We start from the raw sequence: 20271 nt of genomic DNA on the forward strand, positions 1-20271 counted from the left end.
AGCGTTTGTTCTCCTAAGACTGGCCTGCTGCCACACTCTCTGCTCAAGAACAGAGAGTGCTGTGTGTGTGTGTGTGTGTGTGTATGTGTGTGTGTGCATATATACATGGGTGATAGCTAATGACTTCATAGGAGCATGGCTGCCAACACCAGACCATTTATTGCAGACTGTCAGGGTGAAGTGTACGTCCCCAGTGACCCACATGTGGGTTGTAGCCAGCGAATGTTATAACCCTGAACTGAGCAAAATGTCAATGGAACTCTGTTTCCGGAGGTCAAGTCAGACGAGCGCACAGTTGTACAAATGTGGGTATACAGAACATGCACACTGAAGCTGTACAGTCACCCTGACATTTGGACCGCATTTTGCATTCAGAACGTTGTATTTTCTATTGTCTTACGGAGCATGAATCAAATATACGGAGCCGTGTACGCTGGATCTGAGTTTACATCGGAAGAAAACAGATCTGTTGATTCGACCGCGGTTCCAGCAAGAGGGCTCACCAAAATATGTTCAATTTGCAACGCTAAAATCAGTTCTCATCATCTGAGCAGGAGAAGAACGACATGCACACTCTCGTGCACCCCAGTATGACAGTTCACTTCCTGTCTCCCACAGGAGCGTGAAACTTCATTAGCCTCCTCCTTAGTGATGCCGCTCTGGTCCAGCTGCTCCTCATCAGGCCTCACTGATGATGTTGAAGGATCATACCAGGCATGGTTTTTGTTCTATGCAAAAATCTCTGCCACTTCTCACCTCTGTACGGTCCCAGTATACGTGGGATTTGATGATACACAACTTTCCTGATGACAAAGAACCAATTAGTTCTTTTAGACTGTATTTAGGAGATTAAGTCATGGATGGCATGGCAGATAACTTCTTACAGCTTAACCAGGACAAAACTGAAGTCTTTTCAGTTTTTTTCCTGCGGGGGGGGGGGGGGGGGGGGGGGGGGGGGGGGGGGGGGGGGGGGGGGGGGGGGGGGTACTGCACCGCGGCGAAATAGAGTGACAGAGAAGTCCGAAGGGCTCACGACGGCATCACGGCCGCGCCGTGTGCTCTGCGTTGGTGTAGCACAGAGCTGTCGAAGCAAAGATTAGATGTTGATACAAACAGGAATACTACATTATTAAAATGAGATGGAATCAGTTGGAAGGGGGTTTAAATGGACATGAATAAATAAAACCATTCAAAGAGGTAAAATAAGACCTATGAGTACTAGTAAAAGAGTTAAAAAAATAACTAAAAAATGGAAAAGATTGAACCAAAGTGTCAGTTTGTCCACACCAATTTTGCTGCCTCTTTTTTGAGATTCATGTTGAGAATTTATTTGAGAGCATATTTGTTAAAATGGGTTTTGTTGGAGAATAAATAAGTTAAAGTTATAAGATAATAATTCATTAAAAGAGATGTGTACATTTTAAGTTAAAACCAGAATTATCTCATTTTCAGTTTATTTGGTTGAGAGGACATTAATGCTCTGCCATGATGCTTTGCGAAGCAAATACAGGAAGCGAACGTGATGACGTCAGAGTCTGGTGTTGCGGGAAGAAGATGCTGTACCTTTTTTGAATAGCTGCACACGCTGTAATAATTTACTGACCCTTTATTTTCACTAAAGAGTTCAATTTGAGCAAACGTCTCGCTTCGTCCTTTCTCCCGTTGCAAGAGTAAAAGCTGCAACAATTCATGTGTTGTTTTTTTTCTTTTTATCTGAATGCATGGCTTCCTTTACTTGCATTTAGATCTACTTGGACTACTGGTAGCGTCAGTCAAACAGGTGCCAAAAAGCTCCACACCTGGTATCAACTGCAGACCTGGATGTTGCTCTGCTCAAACACACCTGGCTCTAATTAGTGGGCCATTGATTGACCTGCGTAGCCTCAAATGACAAGCTGATGGTGATCCAGTCAGGTGCGTTTGAGCCGGGAAACATGTAAAACATGCGGGACGGTGGGTCCTGAGGGCCAGGGTTGAAGAGCACTGGCTGAACATGCTTCTTTTATCTTAAAGTAAGGAGCGAATGGACCATATCCACACAACTACACTACATTCTTCCCTTTGATCGCATCCTTTTTTCCTATCCGAGGCAGATGGCTGCTCCCCTCCTGAGTCTGGTTCTGCCAGAGGGTTCTGCTCGGGACGGGGGATTGTAGTGAAAGAACATTTTGATGCAATCTGCCAGTTTCCTTAGCGAAGCAGTGATTATTATTCTTATTTTATTGGCTTATATTAATCTGACTAACTTGGATTGAGTTAAACTGTATCATTGGTTTGCCAGGAGATGACATTTGTTGTGATTTGGCACGATATAAATATAGGTGAATTGAAAAATAATGACAACTCTGTGAAAATACTCCTGGGCCTAACTGTATATGCACATAATGAACATTGCATATGAAAGAGAAGACACTGTTCACTTGGAGTTTGTGTCTGATGTGACTTGTAAATGACTCACTTTCACTTCCGTGCGACACAAAGGAACTCAATGAGCTGTGTTGTGTACGCTCTAAATATTTGGAATAATCTGCTTGCTCTGATTATGTTCTTACAACAATTAATATAATCAGATCAAGAAATTTACGTGGTAACCCAGCTGCTTTAATTAGACAAGGACCGAACAGGGAACTTATTGTGCCTGTAAATAAAGGAAAGAAGAGCCTGATCCAAGTATTTCCAAATGAGGCCCGGCCGATGATGAGTTCAGAATCAGTTATTGTCTGACGATCTGGCACCAGAAACATCTCTTACCATGTTTGTGAAGCGTTGTCCTTGTGATATTTTTTCTTTGGTCCTTATCTTTCTGTATATACAACACAAGGATGCTCTTTTTTGGTTTGGCTGCACTTCGGCTGAAGGCTTTCAAGAACGCACTGTAACGCTGAAATACAAATTAACCTTGTGTCCTTTTTGTATTCTAGATGATCCAAACCAGCAAAACACTGATCGAGTCAGCTGATGTCGTCTACTCCAAGCTCACACAAGCACAACGTGCAGGTATGCTGTATAAAGGGACGAAGGAAAATCCTCCAAGTTCGAGCTCTATGCATGAGTTAAGCTAACAATCTTGCCTATTTATTTTTACATCATCTACAGTAGGGCTGTTCGATTAATCGATTTTAAATCGTAATCGCGATTATGTAATTAGAACGATGTTAAAACGTGAAAATTGTAAAATCGATTTTTCACTTTTTTTTTTTTTTTTACCTTGTCTGCACACATATTAATGATTGATACCATATTAATGATTGATGGAAATACCTCTCAATACCTGCGACAAGTGCCCCATCGGAGAGGCTCTTTAGTGTAGGAGGGGGCGTTGTAACATGCCACCGGGCATCCCTCAAGCCAGATGCGGTAGACCAGCTCGTGTTCCTTGCAAAAAACTTGCAAATGTGAATAGCAAATGTAATGACTGACATTACACACCTCTACCTCCTTCATGGGTTGCATTATTATTTAGCATGCAAAGACCCAGTTTAGTTTAATTAGAAAATGTCTTGTTTTATTTAATTGGAAATATAACTTACTGTATGTTTGCAAGTGCTGATTTGCTGATTTTTTTTTTCAGAGATAAAACTTTATATTTTTATTATATTTTTTAACACTTTTTTTCAACTTATTTTACAGAGTTTTGCACTTTATTCATTCATTTTTGGTTTAATAAGAGCAAAGTTTGCACTTAAAGTCCAATGGGGCAAATGTTCAATAAAAAACAGCATATTTGAAATCATTTCTTTGCCTTTTGTCAATTCACAAAATAATCGTAATCGTAATCGAAAATCGGATTTTGAGAGAAAAAAATCGAGATTTTATTTTTGGGCAAAATCGAACAGCCCTAATCTACAGAAACGTAAGCTCAGCAACAACTAAAGCAGAGTCCTCTATGGTGAGGTGACTAAATCAAAATCAAGGAACAAGATATTTATCAGACTGCAGTCTGTTATATTTGAAACCAACAAATATATTTTTTTAGCTTCCCATCTCCTATATTGAGATCCGAAATGAGTCCCATGTCCAAATGGGTTTTTGCAGCCTCTTCAATATTGCGTGTCCTTTAGCCTGACAGAATTCGTGTGGCGACCCTCCGCCCACTGCATCTCCATCAACGTGGAGAGCAGTGGCTGCTGTCATCATCAGTGAGTCAGCACGTGGCGGTTATGGGCAGTGGGCAGGTGAAAACAATCAGCCGGCGGCACGGACAAAGAGCTGCAGGGGAACGAGGACAGAGAGGGTAAACAGGGAGAAATGAAAAGACAGAGTGTTGAGCGAGAGGGGGTAGGGACAGCAAAAATAAGAGAAAAGCACCAAATTTCTGAAGCTTAATTTAAGCAGGCTAGTGTTTTGGGGGAGAAGACAAAACTGACCATGATCAGAGAAATGGCTTCAAATCAACAAATGCTGTAGCCTATTTTAAATTCAGCACTAATATTTACTCATTTGTCTTTATTCCCGAGTATGTGAGTATAAGCACCAGCAAACCGATGCCCAAATGCTGTATTTAAACGTAAGAACCTTTTCAGTCAACTGAGGTCTTTTTTTAAGGTGTCCACCAGAGGCTAGCAGGATTATTTAAGAGATGCACAGGTCTTGTAATAATACCAGATATGATCTAAATAGCTGAACTGGGTATCAGCTAAGGAGGCACATCTGCAAGGCTGATCTGTTCACCTCAATTTGTGAGCGACGCTTTCTACCGGAGCCACCTTTTGCCAGATTTCTAGTCTACCTTTTCTGAGCAGCCAAGCAGGGCCGGATGGGGTTAGAGGTTTGTCAAAACAGCAGGGATTTACAGTTATAACCTCTCTGGTTTTCTAATTTCTAAATATATTCAAGACAGTCTTTCCTCACGTAAAGCTGTCGTTTATATTTGTCACAGATATGGCAGATTTACTTTCAGAATCGATTCAGTTACCTTTTGCATCACCTCTCGGCATTTGCTCGCTCACCCCCTTCGGTTTTTTGGAGTCGGATTAGCCCTCTATCGTCAAGGTTGTCATAGCTTTGAACAATTTCCTCTTTCATTGCATCATCCAAACTTTCAGTCTCTTTTTGAACTGAAGCACAACTGAGCAGTTCCTGATTCAGCTCATGATTCTCAGCTTCCAGCAGTGCTGTCGTTTTGACAAGCACATCCGATTCCTTTAATGCACCTTTACATTTTAGACATGTCATCTCTGAATATGGGGGAAGAACACTGATTTTGAAGTATTTTTAACAGGTCTACAGTTCAGCGATGCTCTTGGACTTGTTGAGACTGATTCTGGCGGTTTAAGTTGCTGTTTATCACTCGAGAGTCACGTTCCGTGTGTGTTGGCTATTGGTACATTCAGATAAAAGGTATTTTAGTACATCTGCTGAATGGAGCACTGGTCCTGATGCAGCAGCAGCTGCACCCACCAGTCTCTTTGTGTCTTTCCAAAGTCTAACTATCTACTTTTGTATAGAGATTTGTTAAAATTCTGAACTAGGAGGTGTATGTGTGTGTTTTTGTCAGTGCATGAAGTACTATCCACCAGTTACATCAGCCATTAGGCTGAGGGACACGGAGATACTGATTCACAAAAGGATTTTGTTTGCTGAGAAACGTTCGTTCAGTTTTGCTCAGCCTCTGCCGCTTGCGTGGATTACAACTGAGCTGAACTGGGAAGTGAAAAGATTGTTTTTAAGAAGTTTTTGTGTTAGTTCCTTCACCCAAAAAAAATCCTTTTTCATTATTCGTGACCCACACATCCTACGGAGGTCCCACCCGATGGTGTATGTAGGGACGTTTCCACCACGACACACAATTCTGGGCAGGTCAGAGGAGCATCAGCCCAACAGTGTGAACAGGAATTACTTTTCTGCGGATTGATAAGTACGTTTTAGCCTCATCCCAGCCTGCAGCCTACAGGTCAACAGTGGGAAAACAGTTACTGCTCTCACATGGTCTAAGGTACCAGCTAATATGCAAATCCCAGGTATTGGCATCAGAATAAAGATTATAAAAGTAGGTTCAGTGCATCCCTACATTATTTACTTCCAGAAAGGGGCCTTGGATGGCAGGTGAAGTGCTTCATATGAGATGGCACAGAGATTCTTGGATGAGGCTTGCTACACGGTATATTGCTAAATGGGTTTCCAAACGTTCCCACCTTTCTGATTCACCTTTGAGAGTTGTTCTGAATCATCTCTTTCCAGACTTTTTTTTTCTTCTTATACATTTCTGAGTCAGTATTCTTGGGCTTAATTTCCACCTTGGTTATCAAGTAGTTGTAAAACAGAAGTAGATGTTCCTGTTTACAAGCAAAGCATTCATGATTAGACTTTTTGGTTTGCATCAGTCAACTAAGGTGACACAGCTTCCTCTTATCTGGGCAATAAAGATTACAAAATGTTAAATGGCAAATAACTTTTTTTTTTCATGTAAAATAATAATTAAAAAAGGTACAAAGTAAAAAAATTCTCCAATTACCCTCTCGATTTCCATCCATCCATTTTTTTACACTCATTCAAGCCTGTAAAGAGTCACGGGGTACTGCCGGAGCCTATCCCAGCTACCCTCTCCAGTTGAAAGTTTGAAAATATCAAGTATTTTACTGACTCTCCTATAAAGGGTTAAAGGTAGGATAAGAGATTTCTGGGTGGTATCAAGTCTCATGTTAGGGAGCTAGCTACTTCCTCCTCCTTCCTTCTGAGGAAACACAACCTCTCCATCCCTCCCTCTATTCATGCACATGTGCAGTAACCCTCCCCTTGTCAGTGATGGGCTGGAGCAATGTTTGTTTCCAGTTTCCGGGGGCAACGCTAGTATGAAGACCTTATTATTATTATTATTTTGACCATGTAATCACTCGATGGGTTAGAAGTCACGTAGAATCCCTTACCCTGCCTTTTAGTTTTAACACGTTTTACGTGCTCTTGCTGGCGTGACTGCTTTGTGGGCGTCTGTGTGTCCGGCCCACCAGCTCTGACAAGTGTCTGACAGAAGCTGCACACTTAAACTGATTCAATTTGCCAAATTTACGCTCTAACTCCATCCCTGGTGGAACTGTCACACCCAAAACTGCAATGAGATTTTATTTCCAAAGGAAAAGAAATGAAAGAACCCCCCGGGCCATTTATGTTCCCAGATAGCAAAATATGAGTGAATCAACGTTGAAACATGGGTAGACAACAGACAGAATACGTTGATTCAACATTGATTAGACGTTGGCATTAGAATCGGAGGATTGTTTGATGGTTGATCCACCATCAATCAACAACCTTATTCAAAAATCAGCATTGAATTAACATCCTACCTGAGTTTCCTACCTGAGTTTAGGTTCCGGTGGTTGAAATGTGCTTATATTCTGTGGTCTGAATGCAAACATCTAGTGCTATAGGCAACCAAAGGAACGAGTGAAGCAAATGTGAAACGAATGGATTTAAACCAATTATAGACCTCACTCCAGCTTCTGTAAACATGAGAAATTATATTTTTATGCATTGCAGCTTTTAGCAGTTTAGCGTATGATAACTAGGGCTCAGTCACTGACAGATTCCAACCCAATACTCTGAAGTGACAAGCCCCCTACACCCGTCTATACTCCCTGGCTTGCGCCACGTCCTCCAGCGCAACAAGCCACAGTGATACTTGCAGCACATTTACCCAGAGATGCAGGTTGAATGCTGGAGGTTCAGTCACAGAACTGTCCCCTGGCTCGACGATACCCCAGAGTAAATCTGGAGTCATCTATTAAAAAGGCGATGGGTGCAGAGTTAATGTAGAGCCTAAACCTCACACATCTGAGACCGATGCTGAGCTTGCTGCCGCCGCCGTCAGGTGACGGATCTTTATGTGCTCCCCGAAGATCAACTGTGTTTTATTTCTCACAGCTGCTTACGTTAAACAACTGAACATATGTTCAGATAGAGACCTTTTCCCTGAGAGCAAACACATAACTCTTACAGGCCAACTACACTGCTGTCATGGAGGTTCCTGAATTCGTTGCTACGAGGGCTTCCACCTAAGTGAGAAGAATGATACGCTGAGGCAGGCGGGGTTGCAGCGACAGCCCCGAGGGGCCTCAGCTGCATGCCAGACATAGCACTTACCCCATCGCCCCCTCTCACACCCTCCCCGCCTCCAGCACTGACGCTCACGCTTCAATCCAAGTCACGGCCGTTCTCAAATATAATCTTCTTTACGTCCTTCCATCTCTGTCTAGCAGTGCTTTTAGACTTTTGATGTAGTTTTGATAACAGTAAGTCAGGCAGAAAAACAGGAGGAGACGTGGGTTTCACAAGCGGCTGCCTTTTCTCTGAGATAATGTGACATGAGAGCAGTCTGACAGAGAAATAGATGCCCTAAAGCTGTTTACCGGAATCAGGTTACTTTGCGTTTTATGTATAACGGCTACAGTCACATGAAAAAGAAAGCATGCGCTCTCGCTCAATTTGATGTTTTAATTTATGAGAACATATTACAGACAACATATTACATAATTTCATTATCAATTTAACCAAATTAAACCAAATTCAGAATCTGTGTGTGAAAATTAATCCTGGGGTGATAATCCAGGGCACTTTATTAATTGATTACCAAGATGTATGAGCACATAGTTTGCTTATCCAGAGTATTCAACATCTGTTGTGTTAACCTGGTGTAAAAAAGGAAAGATATCAGCAGTTATCTTAGAAAAGCAAATGTTGCTGCCCATTAGTATGGAAAAGATTCTAAGGCCATTTCCAAGCAATATGAAGTCCATTAGTCTAAATAATAACATGTGGAAACCATTTAAGAAATGTGTAAATCCTCCCAGGACTGGATGTCCCAGGAAAGTGACCCCAAGGTGAGACCATGATGTGCTCAGAGACATTTTAAATAATTGGATAGATAAAAACAAAAACTACATCCATGGAGTAAGCACATAAAATGAGAACATTTATAACACCACAGTTAGAAAGATACTCCACAAGCACTGCTTGTTTGCCAGCAGAAAGCATCTGAACAAATCACACAACGTTTCATGTTCAACAGATGGGACTCAAAGTGGAGATGTTCAGCCATTATCCACAGAATCATGTTCAAAGAAAACCAAATGCACAAACACCTTGCAGCAACTAGGGAATTTCAAGTTAGAGTTAGAGAGAAATGATGACTGGGGCTTGTTTTCCAGCCATGGAACCTGAGCTAGCTGCAATCATGAAGTATTTTAAAGTCTCATGCGAGGCTGTCTGTCCTACAGCTAAAGCTTTTCTGAAGTATGTTAACAATTCAAGACTTTACTTTCAATTTACTCTCTCTTTCCTCCAGGAACAGAGTAAAACCTGGCTCACAGTGCAGAAAAGCTTTAGTTATACAACAGTGTTTTATCACATATTTGTCCCGTTTATGCACAAGTGTTTCTCCTTAAGACTGCTGTCCTTTTTTTGTGTAAGATCCATGTACAACAAAAGCAGAAATGACATAATGTGGTCCAGTTATGAAGATATAATCAAATATCATTCTTCTCTGTGCTTGCAATGCCACTTGTTATCTCTCAAGTTTGAAAAAAGTCCTTCAGGGGAAAATTATAGTTCCGACTTTATCTTCCACAAGTCAACATTCGTAGATCTGCTGTGATGTTTAGTCTGTGCTTATAAAGTAACTATTAACAGATATTAATGCAGACATTTCTGTCTCAATTATCTTCTTAGCATGCGTTTTGTCCTCTCCATCGGGCTCCTGTCTCATCATTTCTGTAAAAATCCAATGTAAGTACGTTACATTTAGCTTCATGTAGAAAAGAAGATTAACTTTGTCAGGAATTATATTTCTATTAGCACCTCTCTCAGGTAAGAATTTAACAAGTGTCAATCAAATCAATAAAAGACAGTAAGAGGAATAACAATAACAAAAATAGAAATAACTGTAGAAGTACAAACACAAGATATTTTAAAAGGAACTTATTATTATTATGATTGTGAGCATATATTTTCGTGTTTGAAGTGACTAAGTAGTAGTAAGGGGTTTAATTACTCAGTTTGCCTGACTCCGCCCCCTAAAACCAGCTGCTATGGACAGAACTGTAAGGACATGGATGAAAGTGGAGCTGTTGTAACACATCTCTGTGGGGTTTTGACTTAAACCTATTATGAAAAACACGTTTTTTCTTGCTTTAACATATATAAAGTGGTCTCCCTTCAGCCTGCCAACTCAGAGAAGGAGGAAAGCAACCAAATTCTGCAGTGTCTGTACAGCCGCCCGGATGAGCCATCCAGTGTGATGTGGATCTACGAGCCGTTCAGATTCTGCTCCCTTTCGTTACGTAACCAAAATGCAATTTACATAGGTTGGCCTCCGATACGTGAAACCACGGCCACAACTAACTCCGCCGGAACAACAACAACTAACTCCGCCGGCCGGAGCTTCCACCATTTTTTCATAGCGGTGTATCGCGTCATTCAGGCAGCCAATCAGCACATGCCTCATTATCATAGCCCCGCCCACTCAGAATCCCTCATAGATAATGAGGTTAGAGAATGGGAAGATAGAGACATGGGTCAGAGGCTGAATTTCTAATTTATTTAGCAAAAACAATCAAAAGCTTGTTTTTAAGACATTCAAGGCCTGTTTAAAATAGGTATTAGATGCCATAATAGGTCCCCTTTAAACATCTCACATTTTTCTTTAAAGGAATATTTTAAAAAAGACAAGGAACTAACAACTCTAGTTCTATTATAAGATGTTGAGGAGTGTAAACTGTCACTGCGTTTGAAAAGGCATGAATTTGAGTTAGAGCAGAATATGTTTGCTATAGTGGTTAGGGCAATCCACCTATGTCAAAATAATCTGCTTTTTTTAAGCTCCCGTTAAGACTCAAAAAAGCCATTCTACTTCAGTGACTGTGTGGACCATGAATCATCTTCCTTTGCATCGCTTGACAGTAGTAGTTATACACTTGTAAACATATAATGTTAAAATGACTTTGGTTTATAAATCCACCCTTTTTAAATGCGCTTTGCCCCTGTTTTTGTCATGTTTTGTTTAGCCTGTGTTTTAGGTAGCACTTTTTACAGACTACAAAAGCCAACATTTTGTCGAAACCACCTCCTCGGGATGAAGTAGTGTATTTGCATGGAATTGGCAGGTTTATCCTTGTGACAAAAGGTATCATTTCAGTCTAATGGTTGTGTGAGAAACATATAAAGGTAATTGTAGAGAACACGTTGTCAGTAACTGAGAGAAAATGTGAGATTGGGTACGATCTGTGAGTTTGTGTGCTTCACTTAAGCTTAATTTAAAGCTGGAGACTGGCACTTTCAGCCAATGTATTAAAAGTGCGCTTTTCTCATCAGCTAAATGCTGTTGTAGCAAAGCCATAATCAAAATAATGGCCCGGATCTGAAATGAGAGACCCATGTTAAACAAAGATACCCGCGACCTTGTGATTCGAGTGAAATCTGAGCAGTGATGTAGGATATTTAGGTTTCTCTGGTGCTTTCTACCCAGCAACACCTCTTTCCTTCCTGTTATCACTTTACGCGCAGTCATTGTTGAGGCTAATCAGTTTATTTTTTGCCAGTGAAGCTTGCGTGTTGATGAGGATGGAGAGGTGTTGGATGATTCCCCGTGGGCATTATTGGTGGCTCGCCATCACAAACATGGATAATGGGAGACCGGGAGAACAGCTGGGACGTACGATCTGCCACCTCCAGATGCTACCACTGTGTTTTTGTGTACACTGTGTTTGCTGGCTTCTCAGTCTGCACACTCATCCAATCTGAGCTCCAACTCACATTTCTCTTTGGCAGCTTCTTATTTACTAGGTTTAAGACATTTTTTTTCTTTGTTGTTGTCAGGATTAATTTAAGCACTTTCCCTACACACAAAAAGAAAAACGTTTAAATGTTAAATTTAATTGCTGTCCACCATTCAGTATTTATTCAGTCCATTTCAGGGATTATTTATTACTCCCTTTGTAAACTAGACGGCACTGTATTTTCCGTAACGGGCAGTTGGATAGTTGAAACTAACAATTACCTTTTGTTTCTAGTTTACAATGCCAATTGACTGATGTAATTACAAGCTGCTGTGACAAATGAAAACCGTTTTGCTCTTTTGAAACAAAATGCTCAAAAACAGGTGTCCCAAGTCGGGACCTTGAGGAACTCCATAAAGGTGTCAATCTTCAAAACTGGTCAAGAGGTTTTAGAAGTATGCCCACAGCTCTTCAAATGTTCCACCGGGGCTTACATAACACACATGCTGGTACAAACAAACCCACAACTACTATATTTGAATCAAAGTGATACATTTAGTTCCATATATTGTATATACAATACAAGAAATTTGTAGTTTGACACTTAAAGACTTCAGTGGCACAGGTGTGTCTAAATGTGGGTCAAAACCGTGAATTTGTAAAGTCTGTCTAAACTTTCCTCTTTAAAACTCTACCTATCTCCGTTAATAAAACAACAATCAGCAGTGGCAATAAATGGTAAGACAAACCAAGAGATAGGTACTCTAATAGTGTAATAGTTTGTGATACAGAGGTGTATTTATTATATACCGTATTTTCACGACCATATGGCGCACTGTGTGGAAAGGCGCACCCTCAGTTTTGTGTGTCATTTTTGGTTTTAAAACACACATACGGCGCACCGACCCAAAAGGCGCCGTCTACAGAGACGGAGCTGCACACACGCGCACCGCAAAACACACACACGCTAAAAATAGAGCGGAAGCAAAACTTAGTTTGATATTTTATTTCACTTTTCACATCAATCAAACCCTCCAAAGGTTCATATTTTGTTTCCGCATTAAATAATTAAAAAAAAAACACCGGGGCGCCGCACATAAACCTGTCTCAGCCACCAGCCCTTCACTCTTCTCTGGCTGGAAAAGTCTGTTTAGGCAACGCTTTTCTTTTAAAAATCACCATAGCCGGCAGTTTCTGTCCATCAGCGTGGCAGGCAAGCACAAGAGTAGGATAAATAAACTTTTCATACCCCGTTGTGCTGCGGATCCCGACCGCGGCGGTCCCGGGTCCCGCTCCGCCCCCCCACGCTGGTCCCGGGTCCCGGTCCGCCCCCCCCGCGCTGGTCCCGCGTCCCGGGTCTCGCGTCCCGGGTCCCGCGTCCCCCGCGCTGGTACCGGGTTGTATCCGACAGGAGCTCCGCTCCGCTAATTCAGCTGCGCCAGGCAAGCGCCACATAAATAAGTATGTGTGTGTTTCGCGCCGCGAATACACACCCGCGCATGTCTGGATCCGGTACCGGGTTTGTAACCGACAGATTTGGCTGTAAATCTCGGAGGGTGAAGCTGATCAGACCTGAGACAGACCCCAGAAATCTCTGCTCGCAAAGCGGCCAGGAACCAGGTCGATCGGACCGCTTTGGGAACCAGGAAGTCGGCTGCAGCAGCGCGCATCACCGCGCTGCTGCAGCCTGCAGAACACTCACACAAGTGTGCTTATTTAAAAATATAGCTGGAGCAAAACTTAGTTTGATTGTATTTTATTTAACTTTACACATCAAGCAAATCCTTAAAAGTCTTCATCTTCTGTTTCCGCATTAATCAGCTCAGTGGATGGTCTCATTCACGTCCCAACTCACGGGGGCTTCACCCGCCCCCTTCTCTTTTTACCGTTCTCATGGTGGGCGGCCTTACATTACCGTAATTCAGGTAATAGACACGGCGCACCGTTTCTTAAGGCGCCCGGCACATTAAAAAAAAAAAATAAAAATGTGCGCCTTATGGTCGCGAAAATACGGTAAATAAACAGCTCTGTCTGACCCAAACGATGGAACGCATTGTCCTGAAAATGTCCTCTATAGATGACTTTGCAGGAAAAACCCCTTTGAATTTGAAAGGCACGCCGTTTCCATAAGACTATTTCCTTTTCCAGTATCTGTGTGCATCTGCCTCTAAAATGAGGTTCCCAGGTGTGAGGTTTGAAAATAGCCTAGGTTAAAGCAGGCCCTTTAACAAGGTGCAAGCTCCATGGGAGTACATTACCTACCTGAAAGCCCCCTCTCTGAAGGTGATGATTTGGTTTCAGGCAACCGTGTTACCATGAAAATCCAAGTGATGAAGGCTGTTCCTTCCCTTTGTATCTCTCAGCTTTGTTCAGAAACACTTCACTCAGGCTCTGCAGAATGTTATGAAGTGAGATAAATTAATGAAACTACTGATGTCATTTGAATATCAGCTATTTTTTTCGCCACTCTGTGCATACATTTGGGGACTGTAAGCCTTTACTCTGAGGTTTGTGCTTTAGTCTGCACTAGTGTGGCTTCCCAGAAGAGATGTGTTGTTCCCTCAATACTCCAGTCTCAGCACCTCCTTCTCTCTGTCCCTCCATTAGAGAAGCAAAACAGGAGGCCTTGTTTTTCCAGAGTATGCCATAGGCCCACAATCTGTATTATTAGCTCAAATTTCACGGAGTCAAAGTGGCAGTAAGGAGCAGCAGCCGTGTTTCTGTTAGGAGAATGTAAAGCTTAATAATTACCACATTAAATGCTTGAAGTGGCTGTATTTCTGTGAACCGCCTGCAGCTAATGCGATCTCTTATTCACCTCCATCCTGCCTCGTTCCCCATGTCTTATAATCGCAAACTTTATTAGTTTTTTTGGTTTTTGTTTGGGTTTTTTTTGCTCAGCTCTGCACCAGCAGCTGTCCATTAACTACAACAGATTACAAGATCAAATCAGTCCTAATCCCTGTAAATGTAACTTTCAGGCTCTGGAACTGAGTTTTTCTGCGCTGGGCTTTGCATCTTATGTGTTTAGAAAAATTAAGAAAGAATTAAGGGATTCCGTCTTTTTTGCAATGCTAATTCTGATATGCACTGAAGAGCGAAGTGTTTACTTGCAGCGTGTGTTTGGGTGCACTGCCACACATGTTTGCACGCAACAACGGTGCACTCCAAGAACAGCGCACGGTACCTTCACGGTACAAATTGCAAGCGGGGCGTTAAATATTAAACTAACCAAAACATGGAGTATAATATTGCATCGCTCTGGTACATGCGTGACATCTCATCTCTAACCTTGGAGAATGTCATTTAGGACGAGACTTGAGTTGTTTTCTTTTAAACACAACAAAAAAACAAGGTAATCTCTTTGCTTTCCAAGAAAATCAATTTGTCCGTAGATTTCTCTTGACACTCAGGGTGCGGTATGTGTATACGGGTTGTTAGAAAGAGCTGAATGAATTGAGATGAAGGGCTTTTTGTGCATTATGGCGTACTGCGGTTTGTCGATGTTTGAGCAATAAATCAAAGCGGGGGGAGGTTGGGGTGGGATAAGGTCATCTGTCAGCGACGGGCTGACAGGCAGGCTGGGACTTGCAGGTTTAGGAGGAGTTTGTTCTTAAAGCTTCGGGGGATTAGTGATGGTCTGGCAGGGCTAAATGAAGCCTGACCTCCTGACAGGTTAATTATAGGTCAGCCTGAATTGCCCCACCTCAGTTTTAGCCTGGAAAGCAACGCTATAGATTATACAAAGAAATGCAACTGCAGCATTCTTACTGGGGATGTTGTTCTTAAGACATGAGCAGGATGGAAAGGAGAAATAATACATTTTTATTGCCAATTTATTCAGTAAGGGGTGTTATTGCCTGTGTATCTGTGTGTTTATGATGTCTGAGTGTTAATTCTGTATGAAGCAATACATTTAAAGGACTGCAGATTCTTGGCTCAATCCTCTTACTTAAAAATGGTAAGAGGATTGTGCTTAATGTGACTTAATGTCCTCAACCGGATGAGACTAATTTAAGCACTTTATTTTGAAACATAAAACTCCTATGCAGACTTTTCAACATGCAATGTTGCAGTTCTGTTCATGGACCTTATGCCTGTGTCTGCATCCAGGTCTGGACTTCCACGAGGATCTGCATCGCATCGGGGCAAAGGAGGGTCTGAAAGGCCGCAAGCTTCAGAAGGCCATGGAGAGCTACGCTTGGAACATCACTGTGCTTAAGGTGCGTGAACCTCGCATTTCTGAATGCTGCCCACCGCCCATTTGATTGATAAGAACTTAAGAAATGATTTCAAAGGCTATAACCAGCCGGACCAGCAATCCTGGACGCTGTTGCTTTGATTTAATCACATGACGTCTTAAGACAGCTCCCTGAGCTAATTGAATCCCTATCCTTTCTAATCCGTTAATCTCTTAAGTAATTAGTATTGATTCAAAGCGTTCTTTATTTATTTGCTTGCGTAACCATTTTGACAAGAGTTGATAGGATTGTTCACACTTGCTGGTAGACGCACAACTGCTCCCAGCTTTATCGTGTTGAAGGCGATGCTCAGCGAAATGCTGCCTTGCCTGCACCATGGTAGAAGAGATTATCTTGCCAGTTCTCTGGAGTCTCAACATCTCTGAATGCTGATGGTGCACAGCAGGGAGTGGCCAGAAGTCCCAGGAGTGTCGGCATGTTATGTTGCTGGGCTCTCCTCTGCTGTGACGTTTGTCTCACCAAAGAGAATCCAAAGAGTTTCATGGTTCGCCTCAGCCAAAGTTCAAATCTAATCACGTGAAGGACCGAAGCTGGCTGGACCTTGTTGAACCTGCTCGTGTTCCTGTGGGCGCCGTGAAGCTCCGGCGATCTTCTCCGCTCAGCCGGAGCAGCATGTACATTAGCCAGAACGTGAAAACCTTGATGCCACGTTTGAATTTGAATTGAATTTTATTGAATTTTTATTCACACTCACACATGTGAATTGGTCTCCTGGAGAAGCTATCAAAAGCTTATGGTAGGAGCCAATGAACATACATACAGTAGGCAGGAATACATACATACACTTGCACTTAATACACACATAACACAACAAAACAACATGCACATTATACTAGACTACCACTTACATGCAACATATCACATTACAAACACTTAACATGAAACATTTTGTGATCCCGGAGTGTACGTTTATATATATGAGCTTAACAATTGGTTCTTTAACTGCCGTTTAAATACGGAGATGGACTGTGACTTTTTAAGGTTGTCATTCAGCTCATTCCAAATCTGTGGTCCCCGACACACAACACTCATACTTGTTCCCACAAGTTTACGTTTTTTCCCTAAAATTAGGTGTTTGTGTCTAGTTTTGTGGGTGTGCTGGGGAACTGAGATTGGGATGAGTTGAGTTAGTCTGGGATTCAAACCTGAGACCACCTGATATATTGTACACGCATTATGGAAGTAGTTATATTCTTTGAGTCGAAGAATACCATAGTGGGCAAACAGATGTCGAGTAGGTGAGTTAAATTCAGTCCAAGAGATGGCACGGATAATTTTTTTATGTAAAACTTCAAATTTTTTTAGATGACTGGGGTAAGTATAACACCAAATAATATTGCAGTAATTTAAATGAGGTTCAAACAAGGTTTTATAAAGAGTGAGAAGGGCAGAGTGTGGAAGCAGGTGTCTCAGTTTGAAAAACAGACCGACATATTTAGATAATTTTTCCACAAGGTGATCTATATGACATTTAAAATTTAGACAGTCGTTGGCTCCAGATGAACATATAAGGTCGAACGGGACTGAAAAGCGACATGTCCTGCACATCCTCTGTGGAAATTACAACTCTAAAATGTGGAAGGATTGAAAAACTAAACAATGTGCTAAAGAGATAGACCCCCCCACAACCCCCTCCACTGTCACTGCTCCCAGTCCCATCTGGCTCCTCTCATCCCTGTCTTGCACTTTCCAAACAAACACAATCCCTCTTTCTGCGTTATTTTTTTCGGCGAGCCACGCTCTCAACAGAAAGGCATCTCTTCTTCCTCCTCCCTTCCTCCGTTTCTAATCTCCATCTCATGCTGAACATTTGGTCAGAGCCTGGTGTCTTTTTTTTCCTTCGCCTAGTGTCTTTTTTTTTTCCTTCGCTTGGCAGTCGTTCCCGGTTATTTCACCTGTCAGCCTCTCCAGACTTTAGCCGGGTGGGAAGCGCTCGCTCGTAGAAGAAGGACTGGTGAATCGGGGAGTTGAGGGGATAGACTAGGGGGAGTCACGTCCAGTTGTCCAAATTCCCAGTTCAGCGCTGGTCTCGCAGTGACAGTCAGATCCCAGCTGTCACGGTGAATTGTGTTTTCTGTACATTTCTGTCACTCATTGTAGCTTCTCTGTCAAAAAAATCTGAAACAAAAGAAACAACTTCAAAACACATAATAAGCATGCTAAACTTATTTTATTCATAAAAAGAAGAGAAAATATATTCCTTATTATCTCAGAAATTATCCACAAATCAATCTTTTTGCTTTTTTGTGACCCTTTTGACCTTTTTTTGTCAAATCCAGTCTCTTCATCACATTTTTGGCCTTAAAGGCAAAACATTGTACATGCAGTTAGGTCCGGGAGCGTTTGCACGTGGCAGAGTTTCTATCATTTAACCTTCATAAACCACCACAATAAATATGAAATAAAACAATCAAGATATGACTGAAGACTTTCAACTTGGATTTAAGAGGTTTCGTGTACATATGGATTTTTGCAATTTAGGAAGTACAGCCATTTTTAAGTAAAGTATTTGGACAAAATCACATCAGTTTAAATATAGCCATCATTTTTTTATATTTAGATGTAAATCCTTTGCAGTCTGGAGGCCCAGGCAGCCATAAGGGATGTCCCATTCACATGTTTTTGTGTCATCAGTCATTTGATTTTGAGTATCGGCCCTTACCAAGTCCCAATCCGATACTTTGGCAATCCACAAAAAAGAGAAAAATAGATAAACAGAGCAGCTCTCAGGCCTCAGCATCCAAGCAATTCCCAAACTGGAAATAGCTGAAGCTGCTGCAGCAATGCATTCGCTGTCCAATCAGAAATATTTCAGAATCGCTGAAATGCCGAGGAGCCCGTTTTAAAGCTTGTTCTTCGCTTCCGTCAGCAGGCATTGCCAACGGCTCAATGAGGAAAGTAGCCGCTGGCTTTACAATGCATCTAATTGTAATGGATGCTGTAGGAGGGAGGAATGAAGCCGTGGGAGACATTAAGTGAGACTGAAAGACACAAAATGTGTTTAGAACTACCAATAAACTTTCTTTTGTCTTAAGTCACAGTTCCAACCCCCCTCTTCTGTCCTGACTACAGTCCAGTGCCATTGAATATGATCTAATAATAACATTAATCAGAATTATATGTGAATGATTGTCATTATTTATCATTCAGTGACGCCGGTACGATACAAGATCAACCGGTTTTGGATTTGCAGAGGCTTGAGTCATTTGCTGTCTGGAGATAAACGTCTCCTGCCGTGACTGATGCTGGGGGGCTGAGAGCACTTTGGTATGGGGGAGGTCTTCAAGTTAGTCTCCAGATGTCTCCAGTGACACCTGAAAATAGGTCTTGTCTGGATTGTAGAGATGAGATTCTGCTTTTTTCACTTAAAAAGAAAAAAGAAATCACTGAAATCTCATGGGTTGAAGGTTACGCCTACTCCCTAATTGTTAACTGTGAAAATTATTAATAGCAACAAATAAATTAATCGTGTAATTTGGTGAAATAAAGATGAACAAAATCCCCTAATTTCCACCCAATCTCGATCATTCTGAAGTCACGTGATCGCCCCAGATTTCACATAGGGTCATCGTTAATGCCCGTACCATCACGCTGCCTCCACCATGTTTGACACATGTGGCATGCTTTGGATTGCGAGCATTTCCTTTCCTGCCTTCCTATTTCCCATCAGTCCAATAACAGTTTATCTTGCTTCCATCGGTCCAAATAACCTGATTAAAGAATGCTCAAGGCTTTCTGGCAAAGCCTAATCTGGCTTTCCTGTTATTGATTGTGAATTGCACCTCCACCTCTTTTCTCCTCCAGCTCTATATTTACGTTCATGAGCTCCACTCTTGATTTATAGATTTTAGCAGAAGTACACCTATCTTCTCCTGAGTATTTCTGACGTCTGTGGATGTTGTGTGGGGGGTTTTTCTGCCCCACGGAGAGGACAGGCTTTCATCCGTGGTCCTCCACGCCTTTCGATACCGTTGAACTCATCAGAGCCTTGTTTTTTAAAGTATGTGTCAGACTGTTGATTTAACCACGTTAGGGCTGGGCGATATGGACCAAAAGTCATATCTCGATATTTTCTAGCTAAATAGCAATACTCGATATATATCTCAATATTTTTTCTGTGCCTTAATTGGGGTTTCCCCCAAAGCATTATAGCATAGCATCTCTGTTAGCTTCATTTTTTTCTGAGGCAAACCCTTAAAAAAACAGTCAGTTTTAATACAAAGCCTCGTGCCAAATGTCACACAGGAACCTTTATTAACAGAGGTCTGCACAATATCAAAATGTATAAAACAAATGAAATAAAA

The 20271-nt window shown here is 41.8% G+C and overlaps 1 protein-coding gene across 2 annotated transcripts in view; it reads left to right on the plus strand.

Moving 5' to 3' along the window:
• plcl5 (phospholipase C like 5) overlaps positions 1 to 20271 on the plus strand; it is an 84579-nt gene that overhangs the window by 59103 nt on the left and 5205 nt on the right. For both annotated transcript variants that reach the window (XR_009770759.1, XM_061712767.1), the window contains exons 4-5: positions 2922 to 2997; positions 15819 to 15928. Coding sequence is in view for 1 of the 2 variants with exons in the window: in XM_061712767.1 (XP_061568751.1) it covers positions 2922 to 2997; positions 15819 to 15928 (186 nt within the window). In the remaining variant the exon portion in view is untranslated. The remainder of the gene's footprint in view (positions 1 to 2921; positions 2998 to 15818; positions 15929 to 20271) is intronic.

The sequence above is a fragment of the Cololabis saira genome, chromosome 21 (genome assembly GCF_033807715.1).
Source record: "Cololabis saira isolate AMF1-May2022 chromosome 21, fColSai1.1, whole genome shotgun sequence".
Taxonomy (NCBI): Eukaryota; Metazoa; Chordata; class Actinopteri; order Beloniformes; family Belonidae; genus Cololabis; species Cololabis saira.